Below are 23,424 nucleotides of genomic sequence, written 5' to 3'. Positions count from 1 at the left end.
ATTAAGATCACGTAGAAGTAGCAAATACAAGAGAGAGGGAGATTAAGATCACTTGTAATTAAGAAATGTAAGACAAAATTAGAGTAAGAGAGTTTTGGAGTGAGAATATTGCAAATGGAGGAGATTTGGAAGCCTTTTTATAGGCAAAATGTTGTTTTTTTGGGCAAAAAAATAAAAATAAAAATTCAATGTACCGTGGCCAATATGCGATCGCATACATCACATATGCGAACACATATTTTCGCATATGCAACATATGCGATCACATATGTGCCAGATCACATATGCGATCTGCACATGGATATGCGCATATGCGAATGCACATGACAACAATGGCTAAACCATGAGATGTATTAAGCGAAAGTTTTTATTTTTATTTTTTTGCCTATTTCATGATTTGATTTGTAATTCTTTATGCTTAAGCCAGTTCTTAATAAAATTATCATCTTTCAAAAAATAAAAAATTCCTACTTGCCTAGCCATAAACAACGGAGTAAATCAAAATATTCCTAGTTATGAACAAATTGAGAGGTGGATATAAAACTATAGATATTCCTACCTGATATGAGCAGCGATAAAGGAATCGATATAGGCTAAAAAAAAAAAAAAAAAAAAAAAGAAGAAGAAGTATACATTAATCTTCTAGTTAGTTTGGTAATTCAAATCAGTAATATATTGCCATATATGAGAAAAGTTAATTTGCACAACAATAGAGCACCAAAATTTACCCAAATTTATATTAAAGAAGTATTCTAAAAGCAAGAAATGGATCCAATTAATTGATAACAAGACAAAAATCAAGTAACAACATATAAACCATAAGAAGCTCCTTCCGCCAAGGCCCATGAGGATAGCTACAATATAGTACATGCGGCCTAGATATTGGTGGCCACCACTGTGAGTTAGATTGTTTCTCAATTATAATTAGATGATATTACAGTGATGTGATATGTTTTTGAAAACTAAGTTGAACATTCACATCCACCAATGTAATCCTCTCACGGAGGTGCAATATTTATTTTTTAAACTGTGTAGGAAGACAATACTGGCGATTCCATTGTTTGGCGCAAGCAGAGGATTGATGTATCGGGTTCAAACTCACTACAATCATCCATTTGTGTTAGCTTGAACACTGAAAATGGAAAATCGAATTGTACCTGTAGGATAACCCTATCACTTGTATCGTAATAATTGGATGTGCGCTATCGAATCTCGAAGGCAAGATTCTTCTTTAAGGGGGGTAGATTGTAACAACCCTAGTTCTAGCGGCTAGTGGTATATGTTCGTACATGCAAACAACCTTCATAAGAAAATAACGAATGCTTAGAATCACCGCAAAAGATATTATAATTGTCCCTAATCCTATTAGTGGAGCTTGATGTGAAAAATGTTGCAGGGAGTCTCTGGTGAGCAGATCAGTAATTCCAAACTCGTCAAATCAGCCTGAGTTTGCTTAAAAGTTGACTCAACTGGCATAGACCCAATTAAGAAACCTGCTTCTGGCCATGAAGATCTCTAGAGACCTTGGAAGGAAGGGAAGTAACCGACATACATGTAAAGATGTATACATTTTAGGCAACATTAAGTATTTACATTATTTGCTGCAAATAGTTTACATACAAACTTTTTCTCTACATAAACTTGAGTAGAAGCTCCAAAATATGCTAGGATTGATATTAGAGTTGAGGAGATAATGAGTTCGATCAATTGGCACATTGGCAAGCCTAATGGTTTCCTCGTGTGCTTTGACGAGTGAGTTGTGCACAATATTTCAAAAAAAAAAAAATTAGAATTTCTCACAACTTCTCAGCCGGTATGTTAGACAGTGAGGGCACAATACATCCATCATGGCACGCTCTACACGTGTACAGGGTGGGCCCCACACCGCTGTCAAAACAGGTGGACGGTGTGGATATGCATCAAGGTGGACCGCGTCCAGACCTTGGACGGTCTACATTTAACGCATGTATAACGTGGTTTCACACGTAAGTGGGTCCCACATGGAGCCCACCACGCACATATAATGTATGGCAAATATATACCGAGTCCAGGGACTCTGCCGTTTGGAGCCCACCTGCATTTTGCAGGGCCCACGTCGGCAGGGTGCGGCCCACAGTGCTTTACATGGGGGTGGCCCAAGTATGCAGCCCCACTTGATGTTTGAGTGAGGCCCACCTACAATTTTCAGGGCCCAGGTTCTGCGCAACCCACCAGCAGCAAACGTGCGTGCATGGCTCCCCTGCTGCGGCTGTTTTGAAGACTGTCTCCAGCCCTGTTCTCCGGCTTAAACAGACCCCATTGGAGGGTTGATCTCACCGCCTAGCTGCAGCCAAACCATGGCCACTATCATGGTCTAATAGATTCAGATCTCGGCCCCGTCTGAGGGTGGTATCAGTCCATCATCATGGCTAGCTTCAACCCAAGCAACAGTCCAATTGAAAGACTGTGTTTAGCTAGATGGAAGACTAGTTTGCGGTCTGATGCGGTCGATCTGGAGACCCAATTTGCAGCCCATCTCTGGTCCGAAACACGTCCATGGCTTGGATCGTTTCCTGCCTTAACAGAGCCACCACTCGGCCAGGTCTCAGCCCGAGACAGAGCTTTGGTCCAGACCGAGCTTTAGGTTCGAACCAAAGCCATTGTTTGGCTTGATCCCAGCCTATATCAGCGTCACTATCTGCCCGGGTTTCAGCCCAACACAGAGTCACTATCTGGACTGGTTTTTGGTCTGAAAGAGAGCTACTGTTCGGCTTTGTCTGGGGCCTGAAACACCGCCATTATTTGGCTCCTTTTCAGCCCAAGAATACAGCCATCGTTGGCCTGATAATGAAAACATGGCCAGTGCTTGGCCTGATTCCACCTTACATGTGAGCCTTGTCTGAGAGCCATCCTCCGTTCTTATCATGGCCTGATCAGAAGTCGCTTTCCCTTCCATGGACTACGGCACCCGCTCGGCCCAAACACAACCATTGCGAAGGCTGGACTGGACCCAACTAGGTGCAGCTGAGAAGCAATCCGTCGACCGGTTTACCTCCCAGCTACCTCAACACTACTGCTGTTTAGACCGAACTCAGCCATTTTTTTGGCTTGGTTTCGGTCATAGGCAAGCATCATCTGAAGCCATAAAGAAATGAAAAGAAAGGAATGAAAGAGTAATGTCTTTCCCTGGGGCAGTTGCTGCCAACTTCTCCTACACTGAAACAGAGGGTCGGTTTCCCTGTTTCACTCTCTCCGTCTTCTTTCTTTCCCTTCTCTCTTGGCGTCAATCTCAGGGCTACAGTGCCCCTTTTATAGCCTAGTGAGAGATGACTTCAACGGTTGGGATTTGCTTCCGCAGCGGATGGCTGGGATTCGTCCTTCCCAAAGAGGAAGGTCAGTTCTCTCTCTTTCAGGCCTGTGGGAGGATTAAGTAATTTGGAAAACCATTCTGACCATAAAGACATGCGGATTAAGTAAATGAACACACCCTGTATTGATTTTATGCCTGCCAGTTAACCTAAAAAATGTAACTTCATAAACCCTAAATATTCTAAATAACAAAAATAAAGTAAAAAAGCTTAGTAGAGCTGTAGTATCCATCCTTCACGGTCAGAGGCTAATAACACCCGATATATTTTCTTTTTTAATATCAATGAGCTTCTCTGCTTTCATCTATAACAAAGAGGGCATGATCATACAATCCCTGTTTTCCTCATGTTTTTTACATAGATTGGAAGATCATACCACTCATGTTTTCCTCACTTCAACGCATAAGACACCTATCTTCTTTGTGGCCCACCATAGTCCAAAAAATCAGTTAGATCATTACTCATGTGAGCAACACCACATGAATTAATGGGGATGGGATGCCAACCATAGGTTTTTGTGGTGGTGCCCACCACATGAATTAACTTTGATGGCCCACCATTTGTTCATCGTCAATAGTTGGGCAGTTGGCATCCTCCCATTGGATTTACTTTCAATAGATGCTAAATGGTTCAATGACCGTCCAAGTATTGATGAACAATTGGATGGCTCAATGAGTGGATGAAGGTTAGTCCTATTGGCTTGATTTAGGCTAGGACCACTCACTTAAGTTAGATTTGTGTTTATACTAATCTAGATTTTCATGGTAGCACTCAAGTATCGAAAGTGTGGGGTGTTATAGATATATTACTTCATGATACAATTGGGACTAAGTCCAATTAAGTGTTGAATTGTACATTAGAAAATTGTTATCATTTGTACAAGCAATCATAAGAATATACAGAGAAATTCATTGTCTTGTTAGCAAGAAGAGAAAATGCATAAATAAACTTTAGTACACGTATAGTTGTCACTACGGCATAAACATCTCTCTGTCTCTAAACTTTATAGTATATATACATATATACAATAGCAATCATTGCAACATAAACTTCAATTCATGTTTGCTGGCTATCAATGTAGGCCTATACGGTACTCCTCCCTCCCTCCCTCATGGGGTACGCTCATGAAACTCGGGATTCTTGGCAATATGGATGGCACTTCTACTATCACAAAATAACAGAGTGCACGTGGGGAGAACAACACTCAAGCGAATGTCAAGTGTGTTTTAAAGATCGTGAACTTCTACATGAACCCACATTCTATAAGCAACTCATTGAGGTATTAGGGGATTGATTGAACTTCTCATTGCTTGGCATGGCGGGAGAAAAGGAAAGAAAGGAAAAAGATGTGGGCCGTGTGGCGATTAAGTTTATTAGCGATTTTTTGGGCTTTATGGCGGGAAAGGAATCAACGATGCTTCGGAAACAAATCAAGAGATCCGATGCATGTTTTCAATAGGACAATTCTTAATATGAGGGATTGGGTGGTAGCATAGAGGGTTCAATCTTTTTTTTTCATGCACTATAGGGAGTGTTTTGTTTGGGGTAATTGTATTTTTGTATATTTGTATATTGTGGCTATGACTTTTTTTTCTTTAATTTATCATCATCATTCAAAAACAATCTACTTGATTATTTCTTAACATATAGATCTAAAAGATTGAAAAGCAGAGGAGATGAAGGGATGTTTTGTAATCAGTTTTTGAATTGCTCTTGAAACAGGGGATCTAATCTATTAGAACAACCAAAAGAATATGTAGAAAGAAAATGTTGTTCTATTAGCAAGATGAGGAGATCTACAAATACACATTGGTACATGTATACTAGTTGTCAACTTGTCATGACAGTTGCAGTTGTCACAACAACCAACACAAGGATTTACATGAATTTTAGTGTCTATCAAGCGTCATACGTTGTCAGATGGCATCAAATAACTAATCAATCATCATTTATAGTCAGAAAATATGTACAAAATACTTACCTTTTTCCAACACCACCCATTCCAAATATTTACATTCTCGAATAATCCTGCATTAGATAAATAAAGATATTGTTAACCCTTTAAAATGAGCATGATGTGAATGCATGGATCAATGCGAGTTGGGCACATTATCTTTGAACATTTAAAGATTGTTGGCAAAAATCTAAGAGCATTTTAGACATTGATTTTGAAATGCATGTTAACATTCTTGTATACTATTATTGGGCTGTGACCGTAATGCATGCTGAGATTGCCCAACTGTAATTTCTTGCAATCCTTCACTTTGAACCTAACAATCAAACAACTCCCCATCGATCGACTAGTGGTCAATCATATTAAAATATATGGGACTTACCATCGCATGGTTGTATAGAAATAATGCATTGAGCGTATATAGAGAAAATATCAAACAAAGTTAACTCGGGCGAATATCAAAACTAAGCTACATAGGGAAATTATCAAAACTAAGTCACATGGGGGAGTTATCAAAACCATACGATAAAAGATCATCCTTAAAAATCATTTAGACACAACAACCCCTGAATGGTAGGCCCACATCAATATTCAATTCAAACCACCATCCAATAACCACTAAGTCGCAAGTTCATTACAATCACATTCAATCGAGTTACATCGTAAGTATGGGTGTACATTTATAAGTGGAGGTTTCCTGCTATGTATCAATTTAAGTTCCGTAAGCAAATCACAAGTAATCCACAAGCATGAGAAAATATACAGGATAAATATTAAGCATGTAATCTAGTAATTCAATTTCAATAATTGCACATGTGATTATAAGATTGAGATTTAAATTATTATTTGAATTCAAAATAAAACTATCACTTAAGCTAATGGGAAAATGGAAAGCTAAAGGGGAAAAAATCATCACCTGTCGATCGAATCACTATTAGTGTTGCTAGGGAATGCATGTGCCCTTAAAGTCGAATCCTACCACAAATCATGAACTTATATAATTAGATTCAAGTTCTATGCACTACCTAGGTTTAGGGTCATAGCATAGAGCTTGAGTTATTTATTTTTAGGGTTTTTAATGCAAAATTAAGGTTTTCACCCTATGGTTTAGATCTAGGCTAAATCTTTAGGATTTAAATGTTAATTGATTTACAGTCAATCGTTCTGCTAATAATGCTAATGATTTCAAAACAATCATTAATATTAATAATATGCTCAATATCATCTTAACGTGACACTAATAGTCATTGATGAAAATACATAGTATGCTCTAATATTGAAGATAATATTAATAATGATAAAACACTGATATATAATAATAATAATTTTTATACATGATAACTAATATCAGTGTAGATAATTTGCTAAGGGCCATACATTTATAATATTAGTAATCCTAATAATAATACACTAAAATGGGTCTAGTGTGGGTTTGAAGGGTCCCATGAATGAGGTTATTTGGGCTTGCATTGGGGTGAAAAAGGCCCACCAGATTTTGTCCAACAAGTGGCCTACATAGGGCTAGAATCTACCCATAATTAAGGCCCGAACTGGGCCTGACTGGCTCAATACTTTGCTACCCATTTGTAGCCCTGGTCCAGGGCTGGGCCTAGTTTGGCCCATCACTGCTGCCCACTGAGGCCCAAACTTGGCCTGAACTGGCCCAGCTTGTTATATGCATTATGTGCCCAGAATTTGGCAGGGCTGGGCTGACCGTTCTAGGCCCAACGGCCATTTGAAACATTTGGCTGCAAGGGCTGGGCATGGCACTGCTTCGTGCGGCCCAATGAGACCTAAACGTGGCCCACCTGCAATGTGCAGGGCCTGGATTGTTGCACGGGCCCACTGAGATCTATAAACTCAGGTGCGGCCCACCAGATTTCAGCACGGCCCACTGAAGTGGAAACATGGCCCACCGTGGCCTGCATTTCAACTCAAATCAGGGCCAGTTTTTGGCCTGATTTCCGTCCAAATCAAGGCCCATTCATAGGCTGTTTTCAGTTCATCTCAGACGAAGGTTTGTTTTCGGTCCATTCGCGGGCCCATATAGATGCCCATCTGAAAGCTGTTTCCAGCACTCTACCCGGCCCCTTTACAGGCCATCTACTACTCGTTGCACGGCCAGACCTCGACCTGCTGTATGGCCTGTTCTCGGTCGAGAATGTCGGCTCATCTGAAGTCATTTTTCAGTCCCACATCATAGCGCCTGTTGAAGGCTTGGTTTCAGCCTGCTTCCAGCTCAACGGAGGGGCGTTTTTCAGCTCGTTGCAAGGTCTAGGGAGGGTAAGGAGTTACCTGGCTCGATTCGGACGACCCTGCAGAGATGCCACTGACCTGCACTGGCTCGACTCAGTCTAGACAGGCTAGGTCGACTCTCCTTCATTTGCTTTCTCTCTTTCTCCTCACTCTCTCTTTCTTTCCTTCTCTCTTTTCTTCCCTCTCCCTCTGAGTGCTGATCCCAAGACACGGCAATGGCTTTTTATAGCCGAGAGAAGACCCTAGCTCATCTCAGCCAACGGTTGAGCTTTAAACGTCCCTTGCAAGGGCCCTTTTTGAGAGACCGCTAAGCGTGGGGTCCATCCAATCGCGGGGATGGATTCCTGTTGCTGAGGCCCACAGGAAAAGTAACTTTTTATCCATTGTGGGGCCCATGCCGTGATGATGGGTCATTGGCTGGACGGAGAAGATGGTGCAGCCATCAATGGCGAATTTTTGTCTACGGTATATTCAAGCCATCTGGTCCGTTTGAGTGGGTCAGATATGGCCACTGATCATCATAGGACCCAATTTTTCCTTCATCCATAGCCGTTTGTTCACATCTCGCGAGATCATCCGCCTCATCCGATTTTCTCGCCAGATGGGGCGTTTCAATGAGAGAATGGTTGAAGCCCTAGAGGAGACGGTGTATATCGCTCCACGTGGCCTAGTAGAAGGTCTGGATCAATCCAGAGGAGGTTTCCCAAAGAGAAACGTCTTCCCACGCCTTTTTCTACAACAAACTTCTGCCCGTCCATTTCTGGTAATGGATGGAAAGCCTGGATTCCTACCCCCAGGAACGGCTGAGATTGAGTGAGAGCTGGAGACGCGGATCGCTGACGTGGAGTACACCACAACGGATCTATTTTGAAGAGTGCAGCTGTCCGTCCGAGACCGTCCGTTGCACGCACGCATGCGCGTCTGTATGGGTTCGGATGGTCGGCATATAATTGGTCTTCCGGAGCTTCCTCATCCAATGGACGATTTAGATCGTCCGGATGGTGGCTCGAAACGAGCCACAACTCGTCCCAAGTGGACGTTTTCCTGTCGTCCCTTGTCCGTGCATGAGAACGAGTGCATGGGCCTGGTTGGATGACATTTTTTTTGGTATTTTAGATGGTGAAAGACCTATTAACGGTCTGGATCATACGTATGGTGGCCTTATGTGGGCCACATATCGTGATGAACGGACTCTTTCCGTTTATCGCGTTTAACACATGAGGCAGGGAGGTCACTCCATCTATTTTTTCAAATTTTCACGGGTCGGCGCCCGGCTGACCCTTGACGCCGTCCGGTGCACGTCGTGCACGGACCGCTGTGGTGTGCACGTAACCAGTGTGGGATCCACAATGATTTTTTTGATAAATCTACCCCGTCCATTCACTTCTAGGAATCCATATATTGTCTTTTACCGGGTGTCAGGCAGATATAAATTTTATATGTGTCCCATGACTTAAATTTTGGGTTATTCCATTGGTCTTTACTGATCCAACAGTTGGATTCATCCTGTTTTGAATATTAACGGTCAAAAAGACTCTAAGGATCATTTGGGTGTGTTCAGTCCTACTTTCTTTGTGTTGGTGACCCCATTTTTGTTATTTGCATCCCTTCCATAATATTATTCATATTACTATGTTATTTATTTACTTATTTATTTGTAAGATCTGCCATCAGCTTGGAAGGGTCATAACAGTTGATAGGTGGAAGAACGATTATTTACTTCCTCATATCGATGATTGTGATATTTAGTGATAGGTACATAATCAACCTCACGATTTAATGGTCATCAAATTTGAAATCCACGGTCCAAATGAAGGATTGTCTTGTTGTATGTAGATCAATATAAGGTGTTCAGGAGTGATATCACATGCCTCGATAGTTAGTTGCATATGTTAGGTTGAATAATTATATATGATCTCAAATGAGCCAATTAAGATGGACCAATCGCGGGTCCTTAAAATCCTACTCATTACATGGGCCAAACTTGTACGCTGAGTCTGAACCTGAGCCATCCATTGATTTCAATGGTGCAGCCTACCAGATGAGGAGCTTCATGGTGGGCCCCACTATTTACATAGATCATATGTCTGAGAAAAATCTCTCCCCAACAAAATTTCATAATAATAGATCCCTACCACTGAGTTAGTAAAGGAATTTAAAATGTTGACATTTTATTAATTGATCTAAATGTTTTAAGATGGATCGTTGGGAGAGATTTTGACCCTGGCCCACCATATTGAGAGTCTGAGTTAGAGCTAAGGTGTGCCAAATCGAGTAGGTATCGCCCCAAACCGTAACATGATACAGTCCAAAACCCACTAAGGCGTGAGTGTGTGGGGGTGTGTGTGCGTGTGAAAAAAAAAAAAAAAAGATGGACGAATTATGGGCAATCAATTGACATGTTAGTTATAGATTATGAATTCTCACACACTTGTACTAAATTTGATTTAAATGTTAACAATGGAGTACTGAAAAGTATGGGATTTTACAATGGTCCAATCTGACATGTGTGTGACATCCTTAGATTACGTAGCCTTCAAACAATTGAATTTAACAATAGGCAGCTCTACAATTTTCTATGTATCATACCCATGCATCAAGATGTAGAGTGAGACCCTTCATGCGATGGGCATGATCAGAACAATCCAAACAGTCAGATCACTATAGTTGGTGTGATTTTCAACTATACGACTATCCGACGCACCATATTTGCTTGGATGGCGAGACCTCTAAGGGAGTGAAAATTTTACCGTGCAACTTATTAAAAGGCGCTAATTGGTCTAGATTGTGAGATGATGCCATGAAAGGGTTGTTCATGTTAAGTCGCAATAGAGGTGGTACAGACTCTTTTCTATAGAAATATCATAGATTGTATACTATTAAACCAGCTCATTTTGTCATACAAATTGGAAATTAAAAGGACTTGGTATGATATTTCTGGGCTTCGATGTTTTTGCAAAACCATTAAACAATTCAATAGGTGACCCAACAAATAGATAATTCAGAACATAAAAAAAAAAAAGTAACAGATAATTCAACAAAAAGCTAGAGCTTCAATCACATGTATAATAAATTACAGGGGTCGTCCATCAAGTGAAACCTACCAACCATCTATTTATTTGATCCGGTTCTCTTTGTACAAAATGATAAAGTATTCATTGTAATTATAAAGAATAACATATAATAACTATATTTATTAAATTTTAAAATCGAGCCATCCGTAGGTCAATATAAGTTATTGGATGTGTTTGGAACATGCTAATTAGGCTTTAAAAAAATTTAAAAAAAAAAAAATACAAACAAATTTAAGCCAAATTTGATTCAAAACGAATCAGATCTATCGAAAACACATTTTAATGGTCACAATAAGTTTAGCTAGATTTGTAAAGGTTTTAGAAAATATGAGAGATCCATGTTAAAGATCACATCAGTTTGGTTATTCAGACCAAATTTCACTCAATTTTGCCAATTGAAACATCAGATGTAGCTTAATAAGTGATCAATTTTGTTCATCTGATATCTTCATCATTTAAATTCAAAGCTCTCGGCAAGGAAAATAAGATTATCAAATCAGTTGATCCAAAGGGGGGCCAAAATTCAGGTAAAAAATAGATCACAACCCGCAGACCATATGAAGACCATTAAATGCACGATTAAGGCGAGACATATTCAATGTATTGTTTTAATGGAATACCCATTAAATGTATGACTTTAAGGCCCATATGCTGAAGTGGACAGATGCCTCGATAGGCTCAAGGATAATAGAAAAATAAATAAATAAAATAAAATAAAAATATAACAATTGGTCTAAATGTCTAAAGTGGGCCCAAATTTTTCAAAGATAAGATAGAATATCAGGCCTAAGATTTAGGCTCCCAGAATAATTTCAAACATAACTACTCTCGATCAAATTATCCATCTTGAGGTAAATCCAAATCATTGATCATGTATGCCAGCATTAGGAAATTTTAGATCTAATAATTATATTTTCTCTTCATCCGCATCCATATAACCTTCTGAACAGATTAGATGGCAAATAAACATCACAGTGGGCCCTAGGAAGGTTCCAACGATGGCCTCATTATCACCCTTGCTTCTTGTGGTGTGGCCCACTTGAACCTTTGATTTACTTCTTTTTGGGCCGTAAAATAATATGTTAAAATGGATGGACAGTCGATAAAACACATACATCACAGTCGGCCCCACATAGCTCGTAGGATGCAATCGTACGCTCTAGGTGCACTAAGCCCGTGCCCTTTTTGCAGTTCCCTCTCACGCGTGCTTCCCTTCGTCATTGCTAGAGATCAGGTGAAATTTTAAGAATTCTTTGTCGCAATACACGCACGTTAAAACCGTGCTAATATGCATAAAGTGTGTAAGATCTGAGCTGTCCATCTGGTTGGAGATATAATGTTTAGATGTTCTTACTTAAGAAACGTAAACAGAAGGTTTGGAGTTTTCTCTAAAGTCATTCATTTGCTTTGATATATGAACGTTCTTTTTTTATTTGTTGTTTTTAATACACAACCAGCACTCACACCACATGTTGATAGGATTTCCTCTGCAGCAAGTTGTCCACTATCATTTTTAGGCCAAAATTTTTGAATGGTCCTTTCATCAAGTCCTTATGACCTTATAAACAGGTTGGATGACAAACAAACATTCAGGCAGCCCCAAGAAGGTTTTAACAGTTGGTATTCAATTACAACTGTTTTCTGTTATATGGTCCATTTAAGATTCGGATATTCTTCAATTTTTGGATTAATACTTTAAAATGAGCTGTCAAAACAGATGAATGGCGTGGATGTAAGTCACATACACCACGTTGAGCCTTGGATCAGCTAAAGTGGGCTCTATATTCATGGCCCACTCAAGTTTTGGAATGGCCTGACTTTTAGTGTCCTTTAATCTGATGAATGGACTGGATGACATGTAAAAATAAGGCAGGCTCGTAGGTTTTATTTGTTTGGGTGTCTCATCCCAACTTTTTCCTATGGTGTGGCTCACTTGGATCGAGAACCTTTGTAGTTTTCATAATCGTTGCATTTTCGGAGTTTCCTGTCCCCAACCTTCCACCGAACAAGTTCCACTCCTTTTGTCAAGGAAAAAAGAGGAGCAGTTTGGCCACACATGTACCATGTGGCAACATGTGATCTAGCCACCTCACTTATAGGGTGTATCTCATGGGATGCGGATTGCTTCCTACCCCGCCCGTCTCTAGCCACGAACGAGCAGTTCTGGGAGCAGGCCCACTGTTATGTATTGTTTCTCCACACCGTCCATCACTTTTCTCAAATAATTTGAAGACATGAGCACAAAAACGAGTGAGATCCAAGGCTAAGGTGGATCACACCACAGATTACTCTCGCATTTAATGCAAAACAGGCTTATTATTTGGTGTGGTCCACTTGAGTGTGTGATCTGCCTTGTTTTTGTTTACATGCTTTAAAATTATCTTAAAATAAGGGATGGACGGTGTGGATAAACAGATACATCACGGTGGGCCTGCCCAAAGAACTGCTCGCTCGTGGCTAGACACTGGCAGGGTAGGAAGCAATCCGCGTCCGATCTGATGCATGCATAAGGGTGGGGCCACAGAGGTCATCTCTCACTGGGAGGGTTAGATTCCATTCATAAATAACGGTGGACCCCACAAGCACGCAAAATGAACTCCTTGTTTGAGAGTATTCATGTCATTTTGGTGCATTTTCCTCTAACATGAGAAGAGTAACCAGCAATAATCCAAAAGAAACGAGGCTAGGGAGTAACTAGCTCGGTTAGTTCACTCGACTCTACTCGAAAAAGCTCGGTTCAACCCAGTTTGAAGCTGAGTTTGAGCTGGCCCAGCTCAACTCGATTCGGATCAAACCCAACTCGAATTGAACTCAAATTGAACTCAAATCTATGTATATGAAACAAATACCATACATGAAACGAATACCATTTTTTCTTTATTTCTATGTTACTTAGAATGTGTTTGATAAAATACGTGTGAAACTACTATTATTGTTTCATATACAGTGACATTTTGAAGGTACAATATATGTGTTTGTGAAAATGCTGCGTAGGTGAACTCAGCTTGAACTGGCCTGAGCTGAGTTGAGCCGGTTCAACTCGGTGTACACCCCTAAACGAGACCTATGTGTAATTATTATATAATGTAGGGAGGCAGCTGCAATCAATCCTGTAGCTCTTTACTGTTTTTTTTTTTTTTTTTTAACACACGCACCCGAATCCTGGAGTACTTTACTATTTTTATTTTTATTTTTACACACGCACCCGACGTACACCCACGCAGTGGGATTTCACCGCCCATGGGTATCGAACCCAAGACGCTGTGTTGAAACTCCTCGTAGTCTACCGGACAGGTAAGCACTCGAACCGGTAATTCTTTACTACTTAAATACACCGCATCATCCAAAATCTCCCGCCTCTCTCCGATGGCTTTCGTCTCCGACATTTCCTCAAATCTTTTCTCTCATACCATCCCTCAAAACCTCTCTTCTCTATCTCTCAAGAAAAAAACATTCCCGCCGCTCGCCCTCCGTTACCAAACTACCCTCCAAACTCTAACCCTAGATGCCAAGCTCATTGTAACCGGCCCATCCCAACTCTCCGGTCACGTCGAGATCAGCGGCTCCAAGAACTCGGCACTAGCGGTCCTCGCTGGGACCCTCTGCTGCTCCGGTACTTCTATTCTCCGCAGAATGCCAGATCTCTCTGATACTAGATCGATGATCTCGATTCTGCAGTCTTTGGGATCTCGAGTCGAAATCTCCAATGGAGAAATTGTGGTCAATACGGAGGGGATTTGCTCTCTGGAGCCATGTCCGCGTTCGGTCGGGAAAATGCGGGCTGGGTTTTTTGTAGTGGGACCGCTGCTCTCTCGGTTTGGAGAGGCTGTGGTCGCGCTTCCTGGCGGCTGTGATATCGGGGCTCGCCCTACTGATTTGTTTCTCGATGGGCTTCGAGCGCTTGGTGCTGTTGTCGAATTGAGGTTAAGATTGTTTCGATGTTCTTATAAGTTCTTATGATCAGAATCCATGCGATGATTTTCATGTAATTTTATCTTTTGTTGTTATTCTTGTGTTGATTTCTGCGGATGCGTTTGGATATACAGCTGGTTCCAATTGCATTGGGATCAGCTCTCAGAGAGGTCTGATCACCTACAACCAGCTGTAGGTTAACTTCACTTATGACCCATTTTTACGAGCATTTTCCTTTGAAGTATTGACATTTTCAAGGGAAAAAGTGGAAGGACAAATTTCTGGAGGCATAAAAAATGGGTTGTACCGTACTTCCGGTTGTCTGTGATCAACTCTCTAATTAGGATGCTAAATTGTGGTTGTGAAATGTCTCTGTTTTTCCAATAATAGTAATTGGATGTCTCGCAATGTCTTAGAATGAAAGTAACCACTGTTCAGGATTGATTGTTCTTTTAAATAAAGCGGGACTGATCCTATTTTGGAAGCTTCATTTCGTTGCAACTTAGTTATTGCAATCTGATCAATCTATTGAATTTTACACAGTACATGATACTTGTAAGAAGTTCAAGAGTTGTTGATTTTTTATTATTTATTGTTTTTTTTTTTTTTTGGTTTGGTGGGTAAGATGGTATAAAACCAATGAATAAAAGCTGGATTGGACCCTGATCCTTCTATCTTATTTTTTTATTTTTTGGGACAAAAATGCTCCAATAAACATGATGGCATGGTAAATTAATTCTAAAATATTAAATACAAGAACGTAGAAAACATGAAAGAGAAACTAAAAATTTGTGTAGAAATAGAAAACAAAAGTTTGTATTTGACAGTATATGATGCATATATACATGGCAAAGAAAAGCATAATAACCACGATGGTCAGGACCCGTACCCAAATTGCTGAAGTTTTGTGCTCTTCAAGCCAAATCAGCACCATGTTTCATGGATCAATGGTTTTTTTTTTTTTTCTTTTTATATTATCTCCATCATAGAAAAAAAAAAAGTACCATTGCATCCATAATCTTGAAAAAAAAAAAATTTTTTAAATCCAATGTCCTTTAATCAAAATGTTGGGTTTCAGCACACTATATTGGCTGTAACGAGGCCATGCTATTTACCCATTGCATGGTAGTGCATACAAATGACAATTTGTCATTTGCGGCAGGAATGAATCATCTCTCATGTTTCTAATTGGGAGATTTCTGTGTACTCATCCAGACTATGTTGGCCATTTTCTTTGGGCGTGATCTGTAATGGGTTGGAGGAGAGTGATCATAGGTACCATATCAGTGCATATGGCAAATATGGCAAATATCTTATTCTTTACCTTCCAAAAATAAAAATATTATTCTTTACATCATCATATGTTCGTTTTCTGTTCTTTTCCATTACTCTGCAAAGATGTGGAATCTCCATATTTGTTATGTACACATGCATGCGAAATCAGGCCTCATTGCTGTTTTAAGTGACTATCACCTTAAATATAGGTGTGCTCCCCACACACGCAAATTCGATTCCCCTCCCCGGGATTACCCAATGCATGTGGTTTGCGGGTGATTGTGTGTATCTGCAGGGAATAGTCTCGCCTCAAAATGGGACGGGGACACCTTGATGTCATTAAAAAAAAGGAAAGAAATCACCTTAAATATGATGTTATTCTAGTTAACAGAGCTGCAGAGTGTCAACAATTGATCAAAACATCATATTGAAAATCTAGAACACTATGTTTCAGTCTCTGTTAAGATGGAAAAAGGTATTTTGACATCCAACTGATGAACAAGCCAGTTCTGTGGAAGAACAAGAGTGGGGACTGTGCATATGGTTGCAGGTTACCACTTTAAGCGGGGCTGAAAGTCTCATCGAAATTGTTAACTGAAACTTGGCACCTGTTAAGTTAATTGGTCTTGAAGATACTTACTTCGTCATCTATGATTCTATCAAAATGGTGCTAGTTATTGTTGAGTAAAATGCAAAAATGCTATAGCAAAGACGTCTGCCCTTTTTTGGTTTGGCTTGATGTTAGGAACAAGGATAGGTGAAAGGCTATTATATTAATCTTAGGTAATGCCCATATTGGCTATACATCTCACATCTCCATATTGGCATGTGTGCTTGCATGTGGATGGGTAGGGGTCCACGTGCATGTGGAATTAGCAAGCCTTCACGCCCTGCACCCCTAGTTTCCAATATCGGTATTGTCTCAACTAAAATGGCTGTATCATATCCATATCAAAATTTCAATAATGTTTTCTTGTTTTTCATTTAAACCATGGAAGGGGCTTAGAAAGTCATTTTAAGCTAGATTTAGACCTATATTGGATCAAAATAAATGATTTGAGTGGGATTCAATAATTCAACTAAAGTGGACCATTATGGCAAAAATCGAAAAGAAAGGTAGACGTTCACTTTCTTTTTTGATGTTTTCATCTTCTTTTTGTTGTATTTCGATGTAATGGACCCCAATTCAGCAAATCATGCTTTATTTGTATTCAATGAGGGCCCATTTAGTTGACTTTCAACAGGTCAAATTGACAGTCAACTTATGCACGTCCAAAAAAAAAAAAGGAAAGGAAAGAGAGAGAGGATAAATTCTTGATTTTTTTTTTATTTACCTGATATTTTCCTTAAGCCAAAAAAAAAAAAGTCAATTGATACGGGCCAATACTGCTACACAAGGCCTGTATCATATTGTTTTTTTTTTGCCAATCCGGTATGCTCTCTAATACCAACATTTAGTAGATAGATGTATCAAGATGACAAATATATTGAAGTTCTAAAATAGTAAACAAGTACCACTTGAAAACAAAGGAAAAAGGTTCCACCCGAATGATGAAGCCTTTCAAACAAATTTATTAAAAAATGTAGTTGTTTGCTGCATAAGAGATTCTATCATGAATCAATTGTTGTTTGTAAGCTTTGGGCCCTGCATGATAATCCTTACCCAAACTTTGCTATAATGATTAAAGCAGCAGCATAAGCTTGGTAGATGATGTGATTGCAGTTCTCAGTTGATTAGATCTGCAACTTCTACAGGGATGGGAAGGTGCATGCATGTGCTGCAAATGGCAGAAGGCTGGTTGGGGGAAGGTTCCATCTTAGTTACCCCAGCGTTGGTGCGACAGAAACTCTTATGATGGCAGCGTCAATGGCTGATGGAGTGACAGTGCTTACAAATGTAGCCCAAGTACAATTCAGAGAAGAATAGATCATTTGTGCATTTTTCATTTTTTAAGACTATGGAACAATATTTATTTCTTTTGTTTGCAGATAAATCATATTGACAATTGAAATGGGTGGTGGCCTGACTTTGCCACAGGAACCAGAAGTGGTTGATCTTGCACAGTTTCTGATTGCTAGTGGGGCAATTGTGGAAGGAGTTGGAACAGGAAAGCTTGTCATTCATGGCAGGAAACAGTTGCATGGTGCAGAGTTCACAATAATACCGGACCGCATTGAAGCTGGTACATTTGCAGTTGCTGCGGCCATCACTCGTTCATGCATTTCAATGTCACCTGTCATTCCTCATCATTTAACATGCATGATGAACAGACTTTCAGCTGCTGGTTGCAAGATTGCACATAGGGACTCTGTTTTGGAGGTATGACCATTTTAAGCTTTTCGTTATCAGTTTTCCCCTTGGGTCTGAAAGCCTATGTTCATCACCAGGTGTCAGCGGTGCCTGCAATGGTTGGTGGTGATCTTCAAGGCTTTCATTTTAAAACATGCCCGTATCCTGGTTTTCCTACAGACCTTCAACCCCAATTTATGGTACTCCTTGCAACTTGTAATGGCTCGTGGACTGTGGATGAATCTGTTTTTGAAGGCCGCATGACTCATGGTGTGTGATACTCCATCTCCTGAAATCCTGTGTTTAACAGTAGTATTTCACTTGTATACAACCTGGTACAACATCAACATTTCATGGTATGAGAGAAATGGAAGGGAACCATTTTGAAGTATGTTATTAGAGCATATTTAGTCACAAAATTCAATGAAATATTTCTGTGATTGTTTGAACTTGTTAGTTACTTCACCTGTTTCCTAAATCGATCATCGCCAATTGCATTCACAGCCATCACCAATTCTTTCACAAGATGTTCTCATTTAGGGCATGTTTGTATAGTGTAACAAAAGAAAATTGTAATGATTATCCAGTGATGATTTTCCAAGATTTTTTTGAGCATACTATTGAAAGATGGATTCCCATGGATTCCATTTTTGGGGGGCCTTGTTTGGATAGCACTTGGAAATCTCATAAAGCTCTCACAATGGTCAGCTTGGAACTTGCAATTGAGAATTATACTATGGTTTTTGAATAATGATTGCTTTTTGAAATCTAATATTTTCTTTGTCATCTAAACATAGCAAAACGTCCCACCATGGGAAAACTCACCCATTTTCTTCTTTTCCCACCATCCAAAAAGTCACCCACAGGAAAATGGCTGTTGATTCTATCCATCTTTATGAGAAATTATATGATTTATGCTGCACAACAATATGGATGATGAGTTTTAGGTGGAAAAGTAAGTTTTGTGCTGATCTTCCTAGTTTGCCCGTGTTCAAAGAAAGTATCAAAGGTAGAGAAAACTAACATGGTTATCTTATCATGTTCATTATCAGGTTCCCTAGTCATTACTAGAATTTGCTACAACCTATAATTTTTATCCTTCTTCTCCAACAGTTTTATGGTTCTATATTGGTCGAACAGCAGAATCCTACTCTTCCAACATGTACCAACGTCCATTTCAAGTTAGATTCCAGGAAGGTTGTAAGACATCAACTTCAACCGATTTGTTTTGTCCTGAGTTGAGTGGCGACTCGGCCAAATCAACCCTCTATTCCTCAAACCTCGTGGTGCCAAACTGGATAAGTCAGAATCAACCTAGTCTTAGTCAACTTAGTCGGAATCAACCTAGTCTTAGTCAACTTAGACGAATCGCATCGGACTTTCTTTTTTTTTTTTTTTGGGGGGTGTATGCTGGGTCCCACCATGTGTTGCTTCACAAAAATAGGCCGGCCTGGACATGGTGTGGATCACTCAAATATGAAAAGAAAGATGGGTGAAAGAAGACTGGCCAAATCAACAATTGACCTACATATGATCACCTAATGGCCAGCCAGCCTGATTTTTCAGGTGGCAACACATGGCGGATGCACCTAAAATGAATGGCCTGGATCTTACACACATGGGATGTGATAGTAGGATTCAGATGGCTACTCTCAGTAGTAGTCATCGCATGGTTCATTCGGTGGAGATGCCCCATACCAATTCCCAAAGAGCTTAAACATGAGCGTTTTGTTGTCATTTTTTCATCCCCCACACCATGCTCCCAACTTCCAAAAGAAATGAAATGCTTTCTAATGTGAGTTCACTGATTATGACTATATGCCCATCTTGTATGCAATAGTGAGAGGGCTGCAGAAGCTTGGAGCAAGAATTCAAGTTTGTGGGAGCTCAGCCTTAGTCCACGGAAAGGACCATGGAAGGTATGCTTGTATTCTGATCACACCATCATTTTTCCTTTGAAGTTTATGATACTTGCAATTTACTTGTGACTAAAAACATGAACGGTATTGCTCTTTCCCCTTCTCAGCACCTTACGTGGTTCTCGGGTTGTGGCAACTGATTTAAGAGGTGGGGCATCACTGGTTTTAGCTGGAATGGCTGCAGAAGGGATTACTCAAATCATTGGTGCAGCTCATATCGACAGGGGTTATGAGAATCTAGAGAAGAAGCTTCATTCTTTAGGAGCTGATGTTAGAAGATTTGGAATTCAGCAGTCATGATTGTTGTTTGCTGACCAAATGAAAAAAGGTCCTAAACGGAAGGTTTTGCAGAAAGCCCTTACTAGGATTTGATCTGCTGCCAAAATGCGAGGTAAGGGCTGTGTATCATCACTCGGGGCAGGAAGGAAGCAAAAATAGTAAACCGCCTAATCTGTTTTTTTTTTTCCAAGGCAAATTGGTTCCACAGGATTATTCAGTAATCCCATTTTGTAGGGGCCATCTACGCGCATATGCCAATGTTGTGTACATTTATCTCCAGTATTAGATGCCACGGTGCATGTGTGGAACGTGGTTGATCTTGTTCTGAGTCGGATGAGAAAGGAAGCTGTTGCTTCTTTTAGTTTTCTTGTTTCCCAAGTCTCTTATCATTTATGTGTCACGGTCTGTAACTTCAAAATCTCAAACGAACATCTGACCATTGAAAATTTTCTTTTCCTCGAGATTCTTTCATTGTTCACAAGTTTCACTTGTACAGCACAGCACAGCGCAGGAGCAATACTAATTGCACTTGTTTCGCACAAATAAAGGAGGAACCTGTGCCAGATTGGAACCGCTCACCGGATGTTTTCCCAGGGTGACCACCCACCCACCCATTGGATGTTTTCCTGGGAGGGGTTCCCATCCGCTGGCCACCAACTTCCAAAAATTCCATAGATTATTGTGAGATCAAACAGTCTGCACTGGCAAACCATCAATAAATTGTTAACAGAACCTGAACACGGCCCAAATTCTATGGTCTGTTGTGTTCAAGGTAACGGTTAGCTGTAACCTTGCCACTCATGATCCACCATGTATGCGGTTCGTAGTGGTTTAACTTGGCATCCATTGAGACTTGAGAGAGCCCTGCTGTTGGTTGTTCAAAATTCAAAGAACTGCCCTATCAGCTGACACCTGGGGGTATCATGCAAATTGATATCATGAGCCCCACTGATGGCCCTTGCACAAAAAATAACAAGGTGTTGGCATTCAACAACAGCCGAATATTCCATTGCCAAATCTATCATTTCATGGATTATCCATGACAACGATCATTTTCCTCATTTCAAAATTACCTCAAGATGAATTTGAAATTGGCCATTAATGCAATTTGTGTGCATACAACCATCAGCAATGCAATCCAGCCAAGTCCTATTGTGCATGGGACATGGTTTAAAAGTTAAAACTGCCCCAGCAATAGACCCTCTGCAAACATTATTACCTGATCGGACAATCTTAACCATTAAATTTTTATTTCCATTTAAGTGTCCACTTGATGACCACCAATCAAGATTGTTGGGATCATCCAATGTGTAGCGTTTAGGCCATGCAACAACCCATCCACAATGGGGGACCATAACTAGGTCAGTCTGGATTTACATGTGTGCCATCAGGTACCCAAACTCCTTGTACTAAATAATTGGATCAATTGCAAACAAGACTACCATCTGGGATATGACAAGGGAGGCTGTAATCAACATCAAACACTGGGTGGGACCCACAGTCCCAGAAGTTCATCAAATTATTACATCAGAAAGAGTGGCAAACAGAGGAGAAGCTGATCAAATAATAGCATATATGTGGGGGCATGGCAATCACCATTGGTAAGTCAAATGATACAATAACAACAACAACAACAACAAAAAAGAAAAAAGAAAAAAGAAAAAAAAGAAGAAGAAGAAGAAGAAGACAGGGAATGTGGTAAAACAATAGTACAAGTCTTCTGCTTTCCTGCATTCATAGAACTCCTAAAGAAACCACGCCAGTCTGAAATCCAATTTTTTTTTTCTTTTCCAAAGCCTAGATTTGGAGTGTCTGGATGTCAACTAAAAAACCACACCAGAAATAACGGATATCTGAAAAACCTTTTATGGAAAAGGAAAGGCTGAGGATATTTCAACATACTTCACGTTTTACACAGCTGAGGCTCCAGCTCCTACCTGTTTCACTGCAAAAAAAGCAAAATTCCATATGAAAAGGATGGGATCATGTTTCATTAGAACGGTGAAATAGAAGTTGGAGAGACTTGCAGTGTTTAACTATATATATATATATATATATATATATATATATATATATATATATATATATATATATATATATATATATATTCATGATCTTGACAATGCATTTGTTGGGACCTATCTTCATGGTCCACGCCCCAAAATTTGCAGCAATTGGATGATCCTAGCTGCCGATTGGAAGACTTCTGAAGATCGAGTATAGCAACTTTTGGTTAGACATTTTACCAAGGTTCGAAATCTGTGTATCAGGTATTGATTGATTCAACACCATATCGCCCCCATATCAAGCTGTTTCAGGCTGGTACGGCTGTATCATCGATGATACCAGTATGTATCAGGTGATAAGTACCAGTTTCGGACGATACTTTAAACCTTGCTTTCCACTGAACCATCCATTTGTAATCCTCAGAAACCACTCCAACAAGCTATGATTACCCAAACTTGTGCAATTTCATTATCCACAAAAAGACCTCCAAACTGAGACAATATTGCCAAGCAGGTAAACGGTCAGGATTTCTGTCTCTGTGTGTGTGTGTGAGTGTGTGTGTGTGTGTGTGTGTGTGAGAGAGAGAGAGAGAGAGAGAAAGCACCTATGCGTCATCACCTCCACCAACTTTGGCAATGCTCTCCATCTTCTGAGAGTCTTCTGCAGTCATTGAATAGGAAGATGCCAGAAATCAAAGACCTATCCTCAGCCGCAAAGAATCTTATAAACATAATTCAGGATTAAACATCTGAAGCGACTACAGATGAAGAGATTGCAACAACAATTACTTGTAAGAAGTGTGCTTCCATCTCACAAGTGAATTATGTTGCTGAAAACAGTCCTCTAACTATAAAACTTGGAATTTTGGCAAAAACTAAACATTGTTTGAGCTGCGTAACTATGATCAATCCAATCCCTTTGATTCTATGCGACAAAACTTCAATCAAGATAACACAGTTTTTAACAATTGCATACAACCAAATTTACACTGGATATCCCGAATTTAATCTTCACATACTTGTCAGCAAAAGAAAGATAAGTAGTTGAACATACATCAACTATTTTCTTCACCTGCATGGTAAAGGCTAGAATCACTCAAAGCAATACCTGG

The 23,424-nt window shown here is 40.0% G+C and overlaps 2 protein-coding genes across 7 annotated transcripts in view; one reads left to right on the top strand and one right to left on the bottom strand.

The window, feature by feature from the left end:
• Positions 1–3,214: 3,214 nt before the first annotated feature.
• The window catches only part of LOC131241013 (14-3-3-like protein B), a 39,976-nt gene continuing 19,766 nt past the window's right edge, over positions 3,215–23,424 (bottom strand). Inside the window, exons 6-8 of one of the 6 annotated variants that reach the window (XM_058239626.1) lie at positions 22,918–22,970; positions 22,209–22,251; positions 21,773–22,159 (exon numbers count right to left, since the gene is read on the bottom strand). In XM_058239626.1, coding sequence (XP_058095609.1) covers positions 22,918–22,970 — 53 coding nt within the window. In that variant the 3' untranslated portion in view covers positions 21,773–22,159; positions 22,209–22,251. Of the gene's footprint in view, positions 3,226–21,772; positions 22,252–22,917; positions 22,974–23,424 lie in introns of those variants that run through there. The other 5 variants (XM_058239623.1, XM_058239624.1, XM_058239627.1 and 2 more) reach the window with 5 other exon arrangements.
• On the top strand, positions 13,948–20,777 carry LOC131241012 (uncharacterized). The gene is made up of 6 exons (XM_058239620.1): positions 13,948–14,554; positions 17,574–17,724; positions 17,857–18,138; positions 18,207–18,378; positions 19,949–20,027; positions 20,135–20,777. The coding sequence occupies exons 1-6, from the start codon at positions 13,998–14,000 to the stop codon at positions 20,325–20,327; spliced, it is 1,434 nt and encodes a 477-aa protein (XP_058095603.1). The 5' UTR covers positions 13,948–13,997; the 3' UTR covers positions 20,328–20,777.

Source organism: Magnolia sinica, chromosome 3, assembly GCF_029962835.1.
Source record: "Magnolia sinica isolate HGM2019 chromosome 3, MsV1, whole genome shotgun sequence".
In the NCBI taxonomy this organism is placed as follows: Eukaryota; Viridiplantae; Streptophyta; class Magnoliopsida; order Magnoliales; family Magnoliaceae; genus Magnolia; species Magnolia sinica.
Note: the sequence above shows the minus strand (reverse complement) of the source record. Positions and strands in the feature narration are given on the sequence as shown.

Bases quoted from the DNA above. Each gene is read 5' to 3' on its own strand.
- LOC131241012 (XM_058239620.1), top strand. From the start codon at position 13,998: ATGGCTTTCGTCTCCGACATTTCCTCAAATCTTTTCTCTCATACCATC. The intron at 17,725-17,856 runs GTACAATTCAGA...ACTTTGCCACAG, and splicing joins TGCTTACAAATGTAGCCCAA to GAACCAGAAGTGGTTGATCT. The intron at 18,139-18,206 runs GTATGACCATTT...GTTCATCACCAG, and splicing joins ATAGGGACTCTGTTTTGGAG to GTGTCAGCGGTGCCTGCAAT.